The following is a 22,166-nucleotide window of genomic DNA, read 5'->3' as shown; positions in this document are numbered from 1 at the left end:
TGTACCGAAGGTAGTTCGGAATCCCGGATGAGATTGGGGACATGACGAGGAGTCTCGAAATGGTCGAGACGTAAAGATCAATATATTGGACGACTATATTCGGACACCGGAAAGGTTTCGAGTGATTCGGGTATTTTTCGGACTACCGGGGAGTTACGGGAAAGAAGTATTGGGCCTCATGGGCCAAGTGGTGGAAGAGAGGAGGCAGGGCGCGTGGCCCCCCTAGTCGAAACCGAATTGGACTAGGGGGCCGGCCCCCTTTCCTCCTTTCCTCCTTTCCTCCCTCTCCTTCCTTCTCCCCTTCCCCCTTCCTTTCCTCCTCCTAGTAGGAGTAGGAAAGGTCCTACTCCTACTAGGAGGAGGACTCCTCCTCCTGGCGCGCCCTACAGGGCCGGCCGGCCTCCCCCCTTGCTCCTTTATATACGGGGGCAGGGGGCACCTTAGAACACACAAGTTGATCATTGATCTCTCCCAGCCGTGTGCGGTGCCCCCCTCCACCATAATCCACCTCGGTCATATCGTAGCGGTGCTTAGGCGAAGCCCTGCGTCGGTAGCTTCATCAACATCGTCATCACGCCATCGTGCTGACGAAACTCTCCCTCGAGCTCTACCGGATCGTGAGTTCGCAGGACGTCACCGAGCTGAATGTGTGCTTAACGTGAAGGTGCCGTACGTTCGATACTGAGGATCGGTCGATCGTGAAGACGTACGACTACATCAACCGCGTTGTCATAACGCTTCCACTTAACGGTCTACGAGGGTACGTGGACGACACTCTTCCCTCTCATTGCTATGCATCACCATGATCTCACGTGTGCGTAGGATTTTTTTTAAAATTACTACGTTCCCCAACAGCTGGACCGGTGTTTTTGCTTCAACTGATGAATTGGTGCTGAGACAACGACGGGTGCCGTCGCGGTGGGCTGCAACCAACACCATCAAAAGCTACATCCGGCGTTTTGTTTTGATGCTAAGGTTATGTGCCGAAATGATGACCCAAGAGACAACGACGAGAGGCGGCGAATGGGCACCGGTGCGCCGAGTGTTGACGGCGAGGGGCGACACAACGCGGTGCTGCAACCATGGGAGGCGCGAGCTACAACCCTTGTCGCATGATGCTAGGAACGGTATTATTGGAGTAGCGATGCGTACACGGCTAAGAGCTACAAGACCAGGTAGCCATGGTGAGCAATCTGAACAACGACAGGAAGGGTGCAAGCGCACCATTAACAACGAGAGAAGCACGCCCATGACTGGGAGCAAGGTGGCCGACGGTGCTTGCCGTCGCTCTTTTCTCGCGTATTTGGGGAAGAAGATAGACGACGGGAGGATGAGAACGACACAGAGGCTTGATCTGGACAATTAACGGTTGGTGCATCAGACGCTCATGGTACGATCAGACTAAATTTGGGCCGACACACCGGCGCCTATTATTACCCAAAGCTATTTATGACGGTAAAATCGAATAAGTTTTCAGCCCTCTCAAAGCCCTAACGATTTCTGGTAGCCTAATGTGATGTCCAGAATGCTTTTGCCCATTGACCGCGAGGGCAACTAATTGAAGAATACTCCTTGGGGAGCTCCCACAAGGGTCATTTGGGGTGGGCTGAGAGTGCGCCACTTGGCGCGCTCTTAGCGGCCGCCATGTGTCGGGCTCTCCCTCCGGATTTTATTTTTTTATTTTCATGTACGTGTTTTTGTTTTTTAGATGATTTTTGGGGTTTTCCGCTTTTCTATCCCCCCCACCCCCCGGATTAAAGTATTCGATTTATTTGGTTCAGTTCGGTTTCCAGTTGAAAGTGCTCACCCCTACTTCATGTAAAAAAAAGCATGTATGCAAAATTGTGAAATTAACATAAATATTGAAGAAGAAAATTTCAAAATAATGAAAATAAGACATGTCAAAGAAAAATCATTATTTTTAAAAAAAATGAAGTTGAAGATGGAATTCTTTGATTTGTTAAAATGATTTTTTAATGAAAACTATCAACACTGTAGAATAAAACAAAAGTATAATAAAAAATGTAGAAGTGAAAAAAAGTGCCCGCTCAAGTCACAAGGCCGCAAGAGGCGTATTCGGCCCTGCAGATCAAGCCCAATGGGCGAAAGAGACAGGCCTTTCCGCGAGAACGTCAACCTGTGACAAGTGCCCCAAAGGGCAGAGACGGCGAGAGGCAAGACAGTGTGTTGAGAGGAGCTCAATCGCATATGCGCACGTGGCTATTTAAGCCGCTCATCTCGCCCTTCGCTCAGCAAGGCGGGACTAAACTTCCACCCTCTACGGCGGAGCAGAGGCGTGACACACGATTGGGTGACCCATTAGCCGGGGAGGCGTTGTGCGCGCACTGGGCCAACATCATAGGTGTTTTCTTCTTCTTCTGATTTTTTAGTTCTGTTTTATTTATTTATTTAATTCTTAGATTTGAAATAACATAATCATTTATATTTCGACAGCCATTTATGTTGATTCATATTTTTACAATTAGTCCTATTTTTTATTTATTTTCTTTGATATTTTATTTATTCATGGTTAATTCATTCATATATTTTTTATTCGTAATCATTCATTGTTTAAAATTTGAAAAGATGGGGTCATTTCTTTCCTGCCGAAAAAACTATGTGCTCCCCGATGCACCTGTCTGGACTAGTCTGACACCCTCCTCTCAACGGGTATTTCTATTTTGACTTTGGAGAAATGCCCCAACCTTGTACAACAGGTTGACATGGACACATGCGGAAGAGCTAGAGGCGGCATTCTCGCAGACGTGGGGCAACCAAAGGTACAACCTCCTGCTCCTCGACGAGCACCGACTCGCCGAGAAATAAATCATCAGCGACTAACAACGTCGTCACGACCATGGTGGTGTACGGTTCGGGCTTCTTGGATGAGCAATGGGCGTTGCTCATGTCCCGCAGCGCCCGCGAGATCCATCACGCTCGATGACGGCCGCGTGTCCCACAGGCGTCGAAATACGCCCTACTCGTGGACATTGACGCGACAGTGAAGAAATTTGTGAGGCCAAGGACGTCGCGAGCTCTACGTCAGCCGCGCCGCCACCGCCGTTCACGCCCCACCATCACGATGACGAGGCCGACACATCCACATCCATCGACGTCGACAACGAGGATGAGTAGAACATTGGAAGGCCACCACCGACGTCTTGCCGGGCCTCACAGCCAGTGGCGGAGACAGGCCTGGGGCAACTAAGGCTATAACCATAGATTTAGTACTTAGGGCATGTTTGGTTCCAATAAGTCACCTGACTTATAAGTCAGGTGACTTAAAACCAGTGACTTATAAGTCACGCCTGTTTGGTTGTCATCTGACTTATAAGTCACTTGACCACACCTTCTCACCTTATTTTTTTATGTAAAGGTGGTGGGACCCAAGCAAAAGGGGGTGGCTTATAAGTTTTAAGTTGGGGTGAAGCAACTTATGACTTATAAGGTGGGGTGACTTATAAGTTGGGTCTGTTTGGCAAAATAAGTCACTTTTTCACTTTTTGACTTATAAGTTGGTGACTTATTTGGAACCAAACAGGCCCTAAAAACTTCCTTTATAATTCCTTCATACTCCAATACATCTAGATACATCCTTTTTTTATCCATTTTGATGACAAGTATTTTCGGACGGAGAGAGTACAAAGTATAGAAAATCATAGAAGTTTATCAATTATCAGTCGACATAGCACAATCCCAGGTCTAACCTGCTTCTAGCTCCGCCACTGCTCACAGCCGGTGAGCTTGCACAAAGCTGCGCGGAGGCCACTACTCTTCCCCTCCCGCTGAAGTTTCACTTCCTAGGGTTCATGGTTGGCCAATGAGCTTGCTATGATTTAGTTCATCTCCGGATGTCCGTCAATTATCACTTATTGGCGCCTTTGATTATCTCCTCGGACAGCCTCGCAAGCGCAGAGTAGGAGGACCCGCCCTCCTGGACGGTCATCCGGCACGCAGCCTTCTCCCTTCCCTTCCTCGGAGTTGCGCTCCATGAGCGCGTTCACGGACCGCTCCAGCTCCGATGCGGCAACGAAGTTGCTCCTCTTCCGGTCCACCTCCATGGCCATGGCTTAGACGAAAATTATCTTGTTTGCATGTAAATCGTCCTATTTGTTAAAATTCAGTTTGAAATATATGAGAGCATCAATGGTACGATTGGATGGCGGCTGAGTATCATTGTCCCCGGACCCGTCCGTAGATGATGGATGTCTGCCCGTTTTGAGTGAATTGCAGAAAACCACCACATTAAAGCCTTGGTTTGCAGAATACACTCTTCTACGAATTTCTGCCAGAAAGCACTGATTCTAAACTTAATCTTTTGCAAAGAACATTGATCGGTCGCTTCGGATATTTTAACCACGATTATGACATGTGGATCCCACATTTGATGATGTGGCATAACAGTTCACGTTAGAGGAGGAAATTTCTAGATTTACAAAATAGTCCTTGTCATTTTACAGGGACACCCTTTAGTCAAAAAAACAAAAAGCAATCAGCCCCAAGCATCCGAGCAGAGCAGCAGCACGCCATGGGTCTCGTCGGGAGGAGCGGGAGAAGAGGGTACGGGCACATGCGGGTGGGCTGCGCCTCGTCACGCGAGAGGAACTCGGACGGGTCGGAGCTCTCCATCGACTCCGACGTGCCGCAGAACGCCTCCATGTCGAAGTGAAACGGGTCCAAGCGCGCGGCTGCTGCGTCGGTCGGCGGCGGAGCTAGGCGCGCGGCTGCTTCGTCCCCGCGCTTCGCGTGATGCCTCCGCCCTGGCGCCGCGGCTCAGCACGGCCCGAACACCACCAGCTGCCGGCTGCCATTCCCCTCGCGGAGCAACGCCGTGACGCAGCAGGTGCCTCGTCCCCATCCACACTCCACAACCGCCTGCCGCACCGCCGCGGCCCACCACCGGAGGACGACCTGCAACTCCTTCGTCCCCATTCCTCCGCCGCCGCAACTCCCTCGTCCCCATCCTCCGCCGCCGTAACTCCCTCGTCCCCATCCTCCGCCACCGCAACTCCCTCGTCCCCATCCTCCGCCGCCGCAACTCCCTTGCCAGGCTCGAGATTCTTGGCGGCCTGCCGCGGCGCCGCAGCCCACCACCAAATGACGACCTGCACGCTCCACGATCCATGTGGTGGTTGGACTCGCGCGCGCATGCCGCCGGCGATGAAATCAGGGAATAGGGAAGAGCAGTGGTAGGGAAGAGAGATTTGTTGTTGGGAGGGAGGTTTTTTCTGAAAAAAGACCAATCTAACATCATCTAGCCTGAACCGTTACGCCACGTCGTAAAAAACGGACCCCACCTGTCATAATTGTGCTTAAAATAGTCTAGGCCACCGATCAGTGTTTTCTACAAAAGATTAAGCTCAAAATCAGTGCTTTCTGGCAGAAATTCATAGAAGAGTGTTTACTGCAAACTTAGGTTTTAATGTGATGGTTTTCTGCAATTCACTCGTCCGTTGTAGGGGTCGGCATTCGAGATGTTGTGAGACCAAACGAGGAGCATGTGGTTTTATTAAGGCTCTCTACCGGAGGGGGATTGCTCGCGAAGCCCGGCACACAACTCGGAATGATCAGCAGGCAGAAAAAGAACTGAAACCACAGAGCACCCACACTCTCCAAGTTCATCTCCGGATGTTCGTCAATTATCACTTATCGGCGCCTTTGATTATCTCCTCAGAGAGCCTCCCGAGCGCAGAGTAGGAGGACCCGCCCTCCTCGACGGCCTTCCGGCACGCGGCCTTCATCTCCGCGGCCTTCTCCCTCGCCCTCCTCCCCTCCTCGGAGTCGCGCTCCATGAGCGCCTTCACGGCCCGCTCCAGCTCCGCCGCGGCGACGAAGTTGTTCCTCTCCCGGTCCACCTCCATGGCCACGGCCACGCCCATGCAGGCCACCAGCGTGAACGCGTTCAGGTGCTGCTCCGCGTACAGCGGCCACGGCGCCATCGGCACGCCGAACCACAGGCTCTCCAGGATCGAGTTCCACCCGCCGTGCGTCACGAAGCCCCCCACGGCGGCGTGCGCCAGGATCTCCTTCTGCGGGGCCTTCGCCGGCCACACCAGGCCCTGCTCCTTCGTCCTCCCCAGGAACCCCTCCGGGAGCAGCTCCCCGAGGTCCGCGTCCGAGGGCTCTCGCGCGCCGGCTGCCGGCGGGCCGCGCAGCACCCACAGGAAGCGGTGGCCGCTGCGCTCCAGCCCGTGGGCTATCTCGTGCGCCTGAGCCGCCGTGGAGAACCCCATGCTGCCGAAGCAGAGGAGCACCACGGACGCCGGAGGCTGCGCGTCCAGCCACCGCACGCACTCGTGCGGCCGCTCCGCTGGCGGGGTCACGGAGAGCACGGGCCCTACTGGGTAGACCGCCGGGGCGGGAACTCCGGGCGTGCACCGGCCGTCGCCGATGGCTGCAAGGACGCTCCGCTCCAGCTCGGTGACCGTGTTGATGATGACGCCCTTGGCCTCCGTGAACCGCCTGCCGTGGTACACGAACCACGTGTAGTTGGGGTTCTTCTTGTCCATCACCGGAACCGGGAGGCACGACGGCGGCACCGGCGGCAGGCCCGGCACGTCCACCATGCCCTCCATCTCCCCGAACTCGACGGCCACCTCCTCGTGGAGCGCCGGCAGGCGCAGGAGGAGCGCGCAGAAGGCGGCGTCGGCGGTGACGTACACGTAGGCCGGGACGGCGAGCTCCCGGGACACGTCGAGCATGGTGGTGCAGAAGAAGTCGAGGACGAGCGCGGCCACGGGACGCGCCAGGCCGGAGACGGCTGCCCTCACGTGGGCCGCGTGGAGCTGCACGAACCGGGAGACGAACTCCTCGATGCCCAGGCAGTCCGCCGGGGGCTCGACGGCGGGGAGGTGGTGGAAGCGGATGTCCAGGCCGGACGCCTCCTCCCTCCGTATGTGCGCGGCGACCTCGGACCTGTGGCTCTCCCCCGGCGGCTGCATGACGAGCACCGTGAGCGACAGCGCGCCGCCGCTGCGGGCCAGCAGCCGCTTGCCGGCGTCGAGCATGGACATGAGGTGGCCGGCGGCCCAGACCGGCAGCAGCACCACGGTCGGGGTCGCCATCTGGTTGGTGCACGGTCGGGCTAGGAGTCTCGGATCGGATGGATGACGCTCGTGGTAGAGTACTACTTGCTTGGGAGTTGGGAGTTGGGAGTTGGGATAAATGGTCGAGGAAGCTTTTGAGCGAGTGACACGGCGGGTCTTGGTTTTTGACCGCAGGCTGGGCGTGGAGGCAACGCTGCTCGACAGTTGATGGCTGCGTACAAAAAGGGAAATGAAATGGATGCAATCGTGTGGCGGTTGGTGGCTCTTGATGGAAAAAATCACAAGGTGGGTGGTAGGCGGAATTGTCGACGGGCGGGATTGCTCTCCGTCTCCGGTGAGGCGGTGAGGCGGTGACCATGCGGCGTCTTCTTTTCCTCCCGCTCCCACTCGATTCCCCCGTCTTGGTACTCCATGCGTTCGCCTTAGTATGTGGCCCTGGTGGCTTCTGAAAGCACCAAAAAAGATGGAACAGGTCATGTGGGTGGCTGATCACTGTCGCAGAGGCTCTTTGTCACCTTCACTCACTTGGGTGTCGCTTGTCAGGGCTTAATTGGCACGACAGATCAAGCGACACAATCAGTGGCGGAGGCAGAAACTCAATATAGAGGGGGCCAAACATGTTATATAATGTTAGACGAGACCAAATCTTCTAAATCTTGTTAATTATGTTTGAAAAATGGACAATTTGGAGCACATATAGCTGTATTTGTGAGAGCATAGGGGGGCCAGGGCCCCTGCCAGCACCCCCTGCCTCCGCCACTGGACACAATTGTACTACTACTACCACAAGTCCACTACACACATACACGCACACGCAGCAGCAACACACGCACACGCAGCAGCAGAAACACACACGCAGTGACACGCAACAGCACGCCCAAATTCGTTGAAATTGTTCACTGCCGGCGAGGAGTTGTGGGGCGTCAGGGTTTCCATTTATCCGGTCACCAAGGCGGCAGCGGCGGACAGGAGAAGGATATGTCCTCGTGTGGACAGGTGAAGTTTCTTTTTTCTCTAGAGTGGCACCGAGGAGTAGAAATGGAAGAGTTGGCGCGAGAGTAAACTTAGAGGAGTAAAATTTTGCTCCTCTAAAGTTTTGAGGGATCGATTAGGTACGGTTAACTACATATTTTGCTCTTTAAAAAAATTATAGAGATGCTCTTTGAGCGCATGGAACCAACAAAGTTTCATACATTGCAGATGGCATTGAGAAGCACATGCCCCAGCATGAGGTCCACCAAGTCCCACAAGGGGTTTCACAACCGTTCCAAGGACCACAGGTTTCAATCGCAAAGAAAATGGAGGGTAACAGCAAAAAACATGGAAGATAAGTGAGTCGTCGGCTTGGCTGATGACCTTTTCACCACATCGTGCCAAACTTTTGTACCCCGGCGTTACACTTTGAAAGTTTCTGCATCAAGGCGCATCATGCACTTCAAGTTTGTGTACCGCAAAGCATATTAACTCATCTATTCGTGAAAATGTTTGTTACTATATGCATTTTATGCCGGTGAAGTCTTGGAAAGCTATTCTTTCGTTTGTTTCCTTAGATTACATATGTAGGGGCTAAAGCTACTATTGCACAAAGCATGGGTGTGGATTCATTCACAACTTGAATTTGAGGGAAATTCATATGGTCTGGTGGTTGTTATACTTGGTCCAATAAACAAGAAAATTCCATCCTTGAGAAGCTTGATAGAACTCTCATTTCTCCTGTTTCGAAGGATGCTTTCTTTGGTGGACATAAAAAAGCTTGTCAGAGATATGCCTGACCATGACCCCTTTCTGATTTGTAGTGGTGAACATCGTGCTAAATAACCTGGTAACAGAAGTTTCATGTTTGACATGTCGTGGTTAGAATTTCCTCCCACTGTTTGCTGATCTTTAGGCAAAACATGTGTACACTAAGCTTCCCATTGATATCCTAAACATCACATCGAAGAGATACTAAAAATAAATAAGGCTTGGTGGTCCAACCTTTTTGGGCCCAACCAGAAGAAAAAATGAGTTAAAGTTAGAGGAACTTGCCCTTTATCTACTGAAGAAAGCAAATATTAGAATTGGACTTGACAACCTGAATGTTGAATAAGTGGTTCTAGACCTAGAAGAAATAGACATATTCCTCAATTAACACAAAAGTACAATTCCAACCGAAACTTAAGAAACTACAACCAAAATTTAAGAAACAACAACAACCGGAACTTAAGTTCTGATTGTTGTTGTTGCAGAGAGCCCGTGAGAGATGACTCTTGGAAGGGGGTCAAAATACGAAGGTACCCTTCTGAGCTTGAGCTCAAATGAGCTTGGATGAATAGTAAAATGAAAAAAAGAAGAAGAAATCTATTTTTTTGGTAAACTTTGACAAATGTTCTAAGTGTTTGCAAATTTTCATCATGAGACCACATTTGTGGAAGGTGTGGCAAAAAAAACAGTGCTCCAAAACGCTTTCGAAAGTAGCATTTTCAAAGTATCGGTTTTTTTGGGCCATTTGCATTTCTGTCCCTAACTCGAACCACCTAATCAGATATACCCCTAATTCCAAAGCCTGCTCAAAAATGCCCCTCCGTCGTGATGTGCCCTTATAGAAATGCCCCTCTGAGCCGTTTCCGTCCAGTCAAGGCTGTTTGACCGCTAACGTGCCGTTTCTTTGACATTTTTGCCCCTCCTGCCGTACATCTGGGCCCAACTAACCGGTTCACTCTCTCTCCCCTCTTTCTTCTTCCTCGCGACGACAGGGGCATTTTTGAGCACGTACTGGATCGGGCGTTTCCGCGGTCGGAGAGAGAGAGGGGCAGGTCAAGCACGACGTGGTGAGCGATGTCTACGGCGGGCACGACGGGGATGTCTTCTACGAGCTCGTCGGTGGCCGCCAATGTAAGTTTCAGTGTCGATTTGGGGGAGATATGGGCATATTGCGAAATTAGGGTTCATCAATTTGGGTTTTTTTGCTGCTGTTAGGTTGATGGTGTCGGCATAGTTCAGTTTCAATCGGAGTTTTACATCCCCGATCTGACATTCTGTGGCCTTGAGGTTCGCTCGATGCAGCGGTGCCCTGGCCACAGGCTTATTCCTGCTCGTCGTGTCGCCTGGGGAGGAGCAAGCTCCGGCAGAAGGTTTCTCGGCTGCCCTCTTGATGTAAGTGTTTGGCTTTTAAGCTTGATTCGATTCTGCTCTTTCCCCTCTTTCTAATTCGATCATTGATTTTGCAGCTTCCTGATGAATGTGAGTGGGTTGTATGGATTGACCCGCCACCAACCGAACGTGTTGCTCGTGCATTTGAGGAGCTTCATGCAGGATTGGAGAAGAGCTGGCTAAAATCTCATGATTTAGAGAGGAGGGTGATGTATCTAACCGAGAAGAACAAGAAACTGAAGCTGAAGATGAAAAAGAGGAACGAGCTTATGCAAGCATGGGGATTTATCATAGTTCTTGGTATTAGCATTGTGGCCACATTTGTTTCTGGGTGGTCTAATAATCCATACTACATGGATTTCTCTTTGTAGTGTATGTTGTGATGGAGCTTGGTGTGGGTATGTATTATCACAGGACAATGCTGTGATTTGGGAATGTTGTGATGTTGCTATTTGGAAATGACTCAAGAATCTTGCTTTGATCGATGACTGAAATAGCATAGATTGAAATATTTGAACAAATGATCTGTTGTGACAAAATAGGAGCTCACAAAAATATTTGAAAGTAGCATCTCACAAGATAGCAGCTCACATAATATTCCAAACTAGCAGGTCACAAAAGGAGCATTGCACATTCAAGATAGTAGCTCACAAGTTCACCATTACATAAGTTCATAATTTCAGCATCACACACTTAAGGTAGCAGCTAACAAGTTCACAAATAGTTGTTGAACAACAAAAACAGCAGTGCCCTAAATGATTCCAGTCACAGGTCTTTCATCTTCTTGCTCCTGGTGTTGCAAGCAGGGTTAGTTAAGAGCCTTGAACTCCTCCTTGTGGTGACAGTTTTGCTCACTTCTTTGCTTAGCTGGTTGCTTCCAGTTACAGATCCTACTGTAGGATCTGGTGCAAACTTGAGCCTCTTCTTGGCTGGTGACATCCCTCTATCAGCTGCCCTTTTGTAGTTCTTCCTTGGGCTACAATTGAAATGAGAACATTAAATGCAGCAAAAAAGGAAATGAGAACATCAAATGAAGCAAAAATTGAAATGAGAACATCTATAGCAGTTGCACCTTACAGCAGATGACACTGTTGGTGCATCTGTAGCAATTGGAGCATCAGGTTCAACCTCTATAGCATTTTCAGCATCAGGTTCAACCTCTGTAGCATTTTCAGCATCTGTTTCAACCTCAGTAGCATTTTCAGCATCTGTTTCAGCATCTAAATGATCATCTGTTGCATTTTCAGCCCCCCAGTGCTCTTCTTCCCCAAAAGCTGGGTCAATGGATTCCTTGCAGTGAGTGCCACGATGGCCAAGCCTTCCACACCTGCCACATTTCTTTCTCCTTCCTCCAAGTCCTTTTCCCTCAGATTTTGCCCTAATTCTTGTCTTCCTAGGTCTACCAGGGGCCCTGTTTTGCAATGGAGCAGACAATTTAAACCCAGGGTCCACCACATCCCACTGTTGTTTGCCCTCCATTGCAGGCAAATTTTCAGCATAAGTAGCATTGAATCTAGCAACAGAAAAGTACTCATGTACATATTGATCAATCTCACTTACTGGGCCTCTCATTGAAGTAATAAAATACAAAGCATGTATGCAAGGCTGTCCAGTTAACTGCCACTTTCTACAACTGCAAGTCCCAGTGGCCAAATTTACTGGATATCTCCACTCTCTCTTTTCCTTGTCAACTGCTGTGATCTCTGCCTCATATGTGCTTCTCTTCACTATCTCCATATCAAGGTCCTTAGATTTTGCATGAAGCATTTTCATGACTTTGGGGATTATGATGTGGCCAATGAATGTAGCAGCTGCAATCTGCTGTCCGAGATCAAACTTCTCCATTATAAACTGTCTTATTTTGTCTAGCAAGTCCACAATGTGTACACCCTTCCATTTTTTAATCTTTGAATTAAAGGACTCAGCTAGATTGTTATTAACATAATCTACTTTACATACTTCATTGAACAGTGACCTTGCCCATAGCTTGGTATGATGCTCCTCTAAGTACTCCTTCACACCAGCCTTACTGTGCAACTGCCTAAGATGGCAGTTGTGTTTCTTTATGCTGTATGTCAATGAACAGGGCCATAAATTTTCATCAAAGAATTTTCCTCTAAACTTTTTTGTGAAATTTGCAGCCAAATGCCTCATGCATTCTCTATGCTCCACACTTGGGACACATCTTCCTCTGCAGTCTCCAGGCCTTTGCATGCATCAGTGTGGATAACAAGACCTGGTGGGTGTCCTATAAGCTCTCTTAAGTTCTGAAAAAACCAAGTCCAACTGTCTATGTTTTCACCCTCTAGAACTCCATATGCAACTGGGAAGATCCAATTGCAAGCATCCACAACACATGCACTAACTAGTTGCCCTCTAAATCTTCCATTTAATGCAGTGGCATCTACTGCAAGATAAGGCCTACATCCATTCAAAAAACCTTGCCAACATGCTTTGAAAGAAACAAATACTCTTCTAAAGCACTCTTTCTGTCTACTCTTCCCATTTAGTTTGTACTGCACAGTGTGTTTATCAATGGTAACTACACTACCAGGAGATGCTTTCTCCACTTCTGCCTTGAAGGTATACAGTAACTGGAAAGAGTCAACCCACTTACCATAGATATTGTCAAGTGCCATTTGCTTCCCATATAATACTCTCATATATGGAACTGCCAGGCCATACTTCTTCAAATTTTTCTGCAATTCTGTTGGTCCCACTTCTGAATCCTCTAAAACCCAGGTCTTCACAGCATCAGCAACCCATCTACTCTTAGCTGACTTCAATCTTTTTCTCCTGTTCACACTGGGACATGTATGAGCAGTTTTGTTCACCTTAACCTGCATTCATGAAAGTTCAGACACATGTTAGAACCTATGTACTGCAACAAGAAAACAAAATACAATATCAATGCTGCTAACTATAAGCACAATGCAATGTTAGTTGCTATATATTAGATACCTGAAACAGTGTGCTATGTCTCATTAAGGAGGCATGCATCCTCCATTGACACCTCTTATAAGCACAATGCACTGTCAACCTAGTACTGTCACTCTTGTCTATCACAAATTCACTTTCAGTCTTTATTGAGAAGGTTGCAAGAGCATTTCTACAGTCTAAAGCACTGGAAAATATTGTCCCCTGTGCCAAAGAAGGATCATCTCTATTGTATTGCACATCTGGTCTTTCCTCATCAGATGTTTCAGAGTATCCCATGTCCCTGTCCTCCTCCTTCTCATCTTCACCTGCCTCAGCAAACATGCCTTCAGGGGGTGGAACATAATCTTCCCCCTCATCATCTTTCTCCTTGCCCTTCTTCCTTGTTACAAACTGTGGAAACAACTTTTCATCCTCATCATCACTTGGCCAATCATCTGGTAGTCCCTCTTCAGTATAGGGGTCAACTGAATCTCTACTCTGAGAGGGACCTGCATTCTTAGGAACTTCTACAGTAGGTGTTCCTGGTGCCTGCATGGAACTGCTGCTGCCTCTACTATGAGCATTTTTTTCCTGCCCCTTGATTGGCTGGTCCTACCTTTATCTCTAGACCTAGACTGAGATCTTGTTCCTCTGCTCTCTGGCTCTCCTCTCTTCCTTTGTATGACACCGATTTCTAGTTTAGCAGGGAAATAATCATGTATTGCAAACATGATACCAAGCTCATCATCACACTGGACAGGGACCCAAGCTGTTTTGTCAATGTCCCAGTACCTGAATTCCACTGCATCATATAGACCCCATGGATATTGAGCACATATGGCAGATCTAAACTGATTAAAAGTCCATTGATTGTCAGCAACAAAAGGAAAAGAGAATCCTGTATTGGTTGCTTTTGTGCCAGCTCTAGCTAGAAGTGTGGTTTCCATTCTACATTCCATCCCAACTGCTCTATCGGGGTCGATCCTACGATGACCATGGAAAACAGAGACAGATCCCAACGCCATGAGCACTATGAACTAGGTCAACAAATCCCAAATCGAACTACAAATGGCATGAGACTCCGCCAGATTAGAAGAGAAACTTACCCCGCTGAAGCATGCTTCTGTGGCTGCGGTGTGCTCCCTCGTTCGCCGCCGCCGCCGCCGCTGCCGCCGCAACTGCTATCCCCATCCATCCGCCGCCGCCGCCGTAGTAGAGTGTCGCGCAGAGTCAAATCTGAAGCTCCACCATGGCTTCCATCAGGAGATCGAGCCTTGCGAGTTGGATCGAGCGAGCTAGGGTTAGGGTTACGGCGGGAGGCGATTTGGGGGAGAAAGAGAGAGCGTGCGGCTCGGGCGAGAGAATGAGAGGGAGAGAAAGTGAACTGGTGACCTGGGCCCAGGTGTAAGGACGGAGGGGCAAAAATGTCAAAGAAACGGCCGCTTACCAGTCAAACAGCCTTGACTGGACGGAAACGGCACGGAAGGGCAATTCTATAAGGGAACATGACGGCGGAGGGGTATTTTTGAGCAGGCTTGCGAATTAGGGGCAAATGTGAGTAGTGGGTTCGAGTTAGGGATACAGATGTAAAAGACCATTTTTTTTCACGCCTTCCACGAATGATCTCATGATGAAAATTTGCAAGCACTTAGAGCATTTGTCAAAGTTCCGCAAAAAAAATCAAAAAAATTCAATTTTTTACTGTTCATCGGAGCAGAGCTCAGATACTCCGTGTCAAAACTCCTCCTTTTTCATAGGGTTGCTAATTGATGAAAAAGAGAAAACACCATGCACTCCATTAATGCTGATGAGATTGTTACTGAACCATGCCGCTACATACTATGAGGAGTTTTTGGGCATGCTCCTGGGATTGTTTAGTTTGTCCAATGATCTTTGATATGCTTCCGACTTCCTTGATGAGGTTGATAATTTTGATCTCATTAAACCTTTAATATTGAGAATATGGCTCCTGGTCTTGATGATATCCCTATTGAATTATGTCGACACTGTTGGGAGATTGTAAAAACTGACATTATACATCTCTTTGGTTGTTAAGGGATCTCTTGGTGTTCAAAGACTGAACTGGCATAATCACCTTGTTGTCTAAAACAACCGGTGCTAATAAAATTCAGGATATCCTGAGATGTGTTTAGAAATGGAAAGCTAAACCGACGACACTTCATTCAGATTCTTATGTTAGAAACTGTTTAGTGTGCATCAAAATACACTAATTTAGGCTACCATATAGGAGACATTATTTTTAGCCCTCGGACTCTAGTGCTATGTTTGTTCTGAAATTTTGAAAAGTTTCCTGATTTTGTTCTTTTTGCATATAAAAAGATGTGTTGTTACTTTTACATACACTAGTTAATGTGTACGTGCAATGCACGTTAATTTGGAAGTATATTAAGTGCATGCGGATATTAGGTAGGATATTATTTACGTGTTATTATGTGATTAGCACTATATTTGGCATGAAATTAACTGCACGCTAAACGTGTTGAGCGCTCGACATTGAAGCGGTTTAGGTCATTGGATTAACATGATTTGACGGCCGAGATTAATTGAATCTGCCCCTTTGGGTCTTTTTATATTGATACAGATATAGATATAGATATAGATGAATTGACTCGAAACCTTTTGCTATGCCAACTTTTTTTATCCGCTGGGATTCATTGGATGCAATTACAAGGACTATGATCCGTTCAGATAATTTGTAAACAACACGGAACAAATAAAAGAAAGGCTAAACACCTTCAACTGGATCTACCTACACATGCATGGACAGTAAAACCTAGAAAAACACTTTAAAATGTAAGAAAAAAATCCAAGAAATCATTTTTCCATACTAACTTGTCTATTTTCTGCAAAGAGCACAAAACTTATTGTTTTTCCAGCAAAATTACATACGCATAGCAGACTCAAACATTGACACGCATGACTTTTTTTTGTTGAATTTCTTTTAACATCGTATTTTTGTACAGATACAACTCCAAATTTCTGGTATAAATCCATTATCTACTATACAAAAAAAAACACTTTGAAACCCACTATGAATCTCTGGCCTTTTTCCACGCACGGCCTTCCATTCTATACACAAAACAAACAGTATACTTTGCAATCTCAGATTTATTTTTTGCTTTGCCCTCTATACTGCAGCAATATATATACACTACACACTGCACTACAACAATATGCTCATCATAGCATACGACTAAACAATCTGGTTGAGACTGCCAGTATTTGGTTGTTCTTCAGGAGCAGATCACATCCAGTCAACATAGTCAGAAGATGATTTCGCTTCTCTTTTGGGCTTCGTATACCTGTTGTTCTCAAACTTTGCTTTTGACGTGAGCGAATCCAGAACTGCAGCTTCAGAGAGGTCCCATGGCGTCATCAATATGCTGTGGCATACATCCGCATTGGGGAAGAGAGATTAGCACAGGTTTTGTGGGTAGGGAATACATGCATGCAACTACTGATGTATCTCGGGTAGCCTGTCGTTTTCTGATGAAAATTGTGATCAACTGAAAATAACAATGTTTCACTTGCAAGACGAGCTCAGGAAGCTCTTTTGCTCGTTTTTGACATGCTAATTGACAGAAAACGGTAGATAAAATGAAATGTGGAATTAGAGGAAACCTATGAAAGAGTAAAAGTGATATGTAGGTACATATCACTTTTAGTAAACCCTGAAGATATCTCAGTTCAGATTGTAATGTTTACCTAGCAAGAACTTCCTCCAAAATAGTACGTTGGCAAGGTGTCACATAGTATATGCACTTTCTCGGACACTGCCCAACAGCAAGTTGGACAGGGTAATCGTCACCATTACCTGAAAAATAAAAGGGTACATTATTTCATAGAAAACAGAAAGGATTGAGATAGGAGTGTTGCACAAGCTGTCTGCGAAGAATTCACTGGCAGATGATATACTATGGAAATTTCCAATCAAGTCAATTGGCAATGTTCAACCTACCTTGAGATATTGCACGAGCTGTACCAATGTCATCTGCAAATGCAAATGCATGAGGTGCCCTTTTAACACAAGAATATGGGCATCCTGCAGAAGATATCATTTTTTTCTCAGTTATCAGATCAAGGTGCGAAAATATGTCAAGTTGTACATGCATTTACAGTGTGCTCGTCCGTGAAAACATATATGTTAACTCTCAAAACAAGGAAACCGACCAAACTCAGTGGCTTCAACCCATACACGCAATATTAACGGTGTACAGATCCTTAGTAAAACAACAGTGTATTTGTTTAATTTCTGAAGACAGCATATCTTGTAGTAGATCAATTAGCAGGACATAAATCTCGTAAAGTTAGGGTTATCGGAGAAAAGATCTGCTTCAGTAAAGTTTAGTTTCTCAGTGCCAATGCAAACGCTTTGTATTTAATTAGCCCTAAACCACATCCTTCACACGAACTGAAGAGAAACAATATGATGCGATAAGTACCAGTGCCAATACATAGGATCTCATTGACAAATATGTCGCGAGCTTCACACTCAGGTTCATCAAATGGGTCAATATTGTTCCTGCACAACATTCCAATGTATACACATGAGTTGATTTTTCCCGAGAATATTTTTGAACTTGTGCATAGTTGCAGAAATCACTGTTTCTTGTAGTATTTAGATGCCTACAAAGACTGTAAAGTCGACATGACACAGCCAGTTTGTATTGAGTAGATTTACTGGTCGATGTACCTTAAACCTCATTAACATCTACTAACCCACATATATTCCCTTCCCCTTTTCACAAATTATTCTCAGGCAACCTCTGTACAACTGTAGCATTTCCTGATCAGTCTTTGACAATTCATTCCTTCAACTATACATGTTTCAGAATTTTACTATATAGGGTCATTTTAAGTTATAAATAACCCCAGAAACTAGAATCGCTGCTTCATCCACTGTACTTGGAACATATTCAAGATTGTCAAGACAAACAGCTGATATGACTTGCGACCCAATCTATGGAAGGAAGCAAATGTTCCAATCAGCATTGCATCATATTTTAAAATACAAGCTCATGAAAGAATTCACTACCTTTCAATCATCATTCCCATGTTGCCAGATAACATCTGTGTGAAACGAAGCAGTGTAACTAATAGCAACATGTAAACAGAAGGTGAAAATAAGGAAATAATCATCTAAAGGATAATGTTGAGTTATTTGATAACGACATGATTTAACACTTTGATTGTAGATGCAGAAGGGTAAAAAGTAATAAATAGACAGAACTGAATACATACAGGTCTACATAAATTCTATTTTTGTTAGTAACTATATGTCCCTGCACCCTGCATTATGCCATCGAGTTCTTTCAGGGGTACTGATTTTTTAGCGATAAATTATGTTTCTCAACAAAACAAAGTGGCAATGTTTACACACAAGTACATCAGACCCTCCTGTAAAAATGTGTTGCAGTGCAAGAAATGAACAAAAGATCATAAACTAGCAGGGTATTCTAATCTAACAAATTCAAAAGCAACAGATTCAGCAACCCTGGCCTTAAGGCCACACCTGGTCCTGTTACTTTGTAATGGTCGCTGTATTATGGCAGCACTCCAACGAACTTGTGAAAAATTCAGGCATCTAGCGAACACGATTACCTCATAGGCCTCCAGCACCCGCCTCATTATTAAATCTGCACTCTCCGTGTCCTTGCAAACGTCAGGATGGAATTCCTTTACCTGTAACAAAAACTCGCAAGGTTAAGTCGCTGTTGACGACGTCCTCCTTGCAACGACCTCAGTAAAGTGAGCTGTTTCGTAGAGCGCGCGAACTGAGCAACAAGGGGCAAGTACACTACCCGAGCGCGGAAGGCGGCTTTGAGCTGCGCGGCGGAGTAGCCGGCCGAGGCGTCGAGGCCGAGGACCTGGAAGGGCGTGGCGAGCGGGTCTAGTATCCTCCCGGCGCCCCCCTCGCCGCCACCGTCCCCGCCGGCGTGCGCCGGGACGGGGAGGGTGCGGCGGGCCGCGCCTCGCCGCGGCGACGCCAACGGCAAGCTCCGTACGAAGGGGGCCGGGTGGCCGCGCGGCGGGAAGGAGGGCGAGGCGGCCAGCGAAGCGGCCATCACGCTCACGGCACCCCTTTGTCGTTCCGGCGCCGCGCGCGAGCGGAACGTGCCTGGCTCGTGCGGAAGTGTGGCGCAACTCGGCTCTTGTGTTTGTCAGAGCAACACCCAACTCTAGCACGGTCAGTCGTATCTGCATCCTCCAAATGAAGTGAAATCTATGAAAAACTATTGAATTCATACTCCAACCAACTCATCCAAAACTAATGAAAGAAAGTAGACAATATATTTCTACAACACCTCTCACGTTTAGGTTTATTTAGGTTTTAGACGTAGGATCGATGTAGGCTGTAGAATTTTTGTTTGTTTTAATACTGTGTTGTCAGGGTCTTGAACTTCAAAACCACTTGACTCGGATACCATATTGAACTCATGCGCTAGCAAACACATCCAAAAGTCCAAACTGATGGAAGAAGACGGGAAATATATTTGAACAAAAGCAATGCATAAAGTTTAGACTTGACATAAATAGAGATAAAAATATTTCCTACGGCTGAGACCCGTTTATTATTATTGGCTAATAATAACTCATTTCCCCATCTCATCAATGAACAATTTCAACAATGATTTCAATGAGCGAAACAACTATACAAATGAACCAATAGTTTAACGTCTATTTTTGTTTGGCCTCTTCCTCAGTTTGGATGTGACCTCGCAGGCAGGGATAATTGGGCTACTGTCACTTCTGCGGTCACGCTATCTGCGGACGCATGTACGTCCTTGATGTGCGAGAAGGCCACAACTTTATAGCCCTTTGTGAGTGTGGCTTCCTTTTCTTTCAAGGAGGTTGTCGTCACGCGTGCAACATAGCGGTGGGCGGCGGGAAAGAACTCCGCCCGATGGCTAATTCAGACTGAAGGAGTGTCTCGTCCTCGACCCACTCGGACCATTTCTACGCCCTCTCTTAGAACTTCCTTTCGGCTCGGTCCTTTTTAGTCTCGTTGGGGAAGGGTCCATGATGAGGACTCGCCGTCGCGACATGGCAGATGGGGTTTGAGTGTGGACGCCGTGGGAAAGATGGATGATGGGTGGTTTAGGCGAGCGGGATAGGTCGGTTTATATACACGCGAAAGGGGCACGCATGATTGGAAAATGGGTGCGGACACGCAATGACGGTCATTAATAGGCAATTTTTTCGGTAGATAAGTGGATGAGGAATCGACAAGAGTAGAGCAACAGTCGTACAAACGATCGCGCCATTGGCACAAGTGGAAGCAGGGTGAAGAAAACAGGTTGAAACTTCGCTCCTGTGCGGGCTATTGAATTTGAAGTCACTACATATTAGCACCCCCCAACCTGCAAAGTTGGAAGCTCGTCGGCTTAATTTGGAATGGCCACCAAAAATTATGTAGGTGAGACTGGTATGGCGAATCTACTAGACCCATTTTTTGGGCCCCCAATGTCACACACACACACACCATTATTATGGTGATTGGACACACACCATTATGGCTTTTAGGGAGTGAGACTAATTTTATTTTATTTTGACAAAGTTTCCTTTAGATGATCTCCTAGCTAAGTGCTTAACTCCCTAAAACTCACTTATATATGTTTTAGGGAATCTACTATAAATGCCCTAAGAGCAACTTCAATACACCGACCCAAACAGACATATTGTTCTGTTCGCTTTTCGTGTGTTTGGGGCGGTTGTTGGCTCTTTGTCTGCCTACGCCCGACAGGTGCACCCAAACGGTCAACTCGTTTGTCGTCCAAGTTCAAAAGAAGAAGTAATCTAAAAAAGGTCAGCGACCTATAGTTCATGTCAGCGCCCATGCCAACGTCCCCAGTTAATGTTGACGGCCATGTCAGCGGCCGGCATACATACCAACCTGCAAAAAAATCATAGTTCATACTGGCGCACTTGCGAGCACACTTGCCATCACACAAAAAAGTGCGGTAGTTCAACCATGTTACCTCTTGAGCATGCGTTGGTTTTCCCTTGAAGAGGAAAGGGTGATGCAGCAAAGTAGCGTAAGTATTTTCTTCAGTTTTTTAGAACCAATGTATCAATCTAGTAGGAGACAACGCACAAGTCACCTAGTACCTGCACAAACAATCAAGAATCTTGCAACCAACGCGATAAAGAGGTTGTCAATCCCTTCACAGTCACTTGCAAAAGTGAGATCTGATAAAGATAGTAAAGTAAATATTTTTGGTATTTTTGTTATATAGATTAGAAAGTAAAGATTTTAAGATAGTAAACGAGATGCGATATAAATAAAAGAGATGCAATATAATAAGAAAGAGACCAGGGGGCCATAGGTTTCACTAGTGACTTCTCTCAAGATAGCATGTATTACGGTGGGTGAACAAATTACTGCCGTCAATTGATAGAAAAGTGCATAGTTATGAGAATATCTAGGCAATGATTATGAATATAGGCATCATGTCCGTGTCAAGTAGATCGAAACGATTATGCATCTACTACTATTACTCCACACATCGACCGCTATCCAGCATGCATCTAGAGCATTAAGTTCATAAGAACAGAGTAACGCATTAAGCAAGATGACATGACGTAGAGGGATAAACCCAAGCAATATGATATAAACCCCATCTTTTTATCCTCGATGGCCACAATACAATACGTGCCTTACTACCCCTACTGTCACTGGCAAAGGACACCGCAAGATTGAACCCAAAACTAAGCACTTCTCCCATTGCAAGAAAGATCAATCTAGTAGGCCAAACTAAACCGATAGTTCGAAGAGACTTGCAAAGATATCAAACCATGCATATAAGAATTCAGAGAAGAACCAAATAATATTCATAGATAATCTTGTTCATAAACCCATAATTCATCGGATCTCGGCAAACACACCACAAAAGAATATTACATCGAATAGATCTCCAAGAACATCGAGGAGAACTTTGTATTGAGAATCAAAGAGAGAGAAGAAGCCATCTAGCTAATAACTATGGACCCAAAGGTTTGTGGTAAACTACTCACGCTTCATCGGAGAGGCTATGATGTTGATGTAGA

General features: G+C 46.7%; 2 protein-coding genes and 1 pseudogene across 2 annotated transcripts; 1 reads left to right on the top strand and 2 right to left on the bottom strand.

The window, feature by feature from the left end:
• Positions 1-5,386: 5,386 nt before the first annotated feature.
• LOC125517111 (malvidin galactosylase UGT88C3 pseudogene) lies at positions 5,387-7,467 on the bottom strand (annotated as a pseudogene).
• A 2,396-nt stretch (positions 7,468-9,863) lies between these two features.
• Positions 9,864-10,549, top strand: LOC147991629 (uncharacterized). Its single transcript, XM_087538747.1, has 3 exons — positions 9,864-9,920; positions 10,005-10,181; positions 10,256-10,549. Exons 1-3 carry the CDS (start codon positions 9,864-9,866, stop codon positions 10,547-10,549), a joined length of 528 nt encoding a protein of 175 aa, XP_087394873.1.
• Positions 10,550-16,025: 5,476 nt separating this feature from the next.
• Positions 16,026-19,291, bottom strand: LOC125517100 (Chaperone DnaJ-domain superfamily protein). The gene is made up of 7 exons (XM_048682296.2): positions 18,920-19,291; positions 18,720-18,800; positions 18,154-18,188; positions 17,561-17,640; positions 17,077-17,160; positions 16,824-16,932; positions 16,026-16,501 (listed from the first exon to the last, which is right to left on the bottom strand). The coding sequence occupies exons 1-7, from the start codon at positions 19,181-19,183 to the stop codon at positions 16,363-16,365; spliced, it is 792 nt and encodes a 263-aa protein (XP_048538253.2). The 5' UTR covers positions 19,184-19,291; the 3' UTR covers positions 16,026-16,362.
• Between the last annotated feature and the right edge of the window lie 2,875 nt (positions 19,292-22,166).

This window comes from Triticum urartu, chromosome 1A (assembly GCF_056163025.1).
Source record: "Triticum urartu cultivar PI428250 chromosome 1A, HENAU_Tu73, whole genome shotgun sequence".
Classification (NCBI taxonomy): Eukaryota; Viridiplantae; Streptophyta; class Magnoliopsida; order Poales; family Poaceae; genus Triticum; species Triticum urartu.
The sequence above is the reverse complement of the archived record's forward strand: the minus strand, read 5'-3'. Positions and strand labels throughout refer to the sequence as shown.

Bases quoted from the DNA above. Each gene is read 5' to 3' on its own strand.
- LOC125517100 (XM_048682296.2), bottom strand. From the start codon at position 19,183: ATGGCCGCTTCGCTGGCCGCCTCGCCCTCCTTCCCGCCGCGCGGCCAC. The intron at 18,189-18,719 runs GTAATCGTGTTC...CGTTTCACACAG, and splicing joins GGGTGCTGGAGGCCTATGAG to ATGTTATCTGGCAACATGGG. The intron at 17,161-17,560 runs GTACTTATCGCA...TATCTTCTGCAG, and splicing joins GATCCTATGTATTGGCACTG to GATGCCCATATTCTTGTGTT.
- LOC147991629 (XM_087538747.1), top strand. From the start codon at position 9,864: ATGTCTACGGCGGGCACGACGGGGATGTCTTCTACGAGCTCGTCGGTG. The intron at 9,921-10,004 runs GTAAGTTTCAGT...TGCTGCTGTTAG, and splicing joins GCTCGTCGGTGGCCGCCAAT to GTTGATGGTGTCGGCATAGT. The intron at 10,182-10,255 runs GTAAGTGTTTGG...TTGATTTTGCAG, and splicing joins TTCTCGGCTGCCCTCTTGAT to CTTCCTGATGAATGTGAGTG.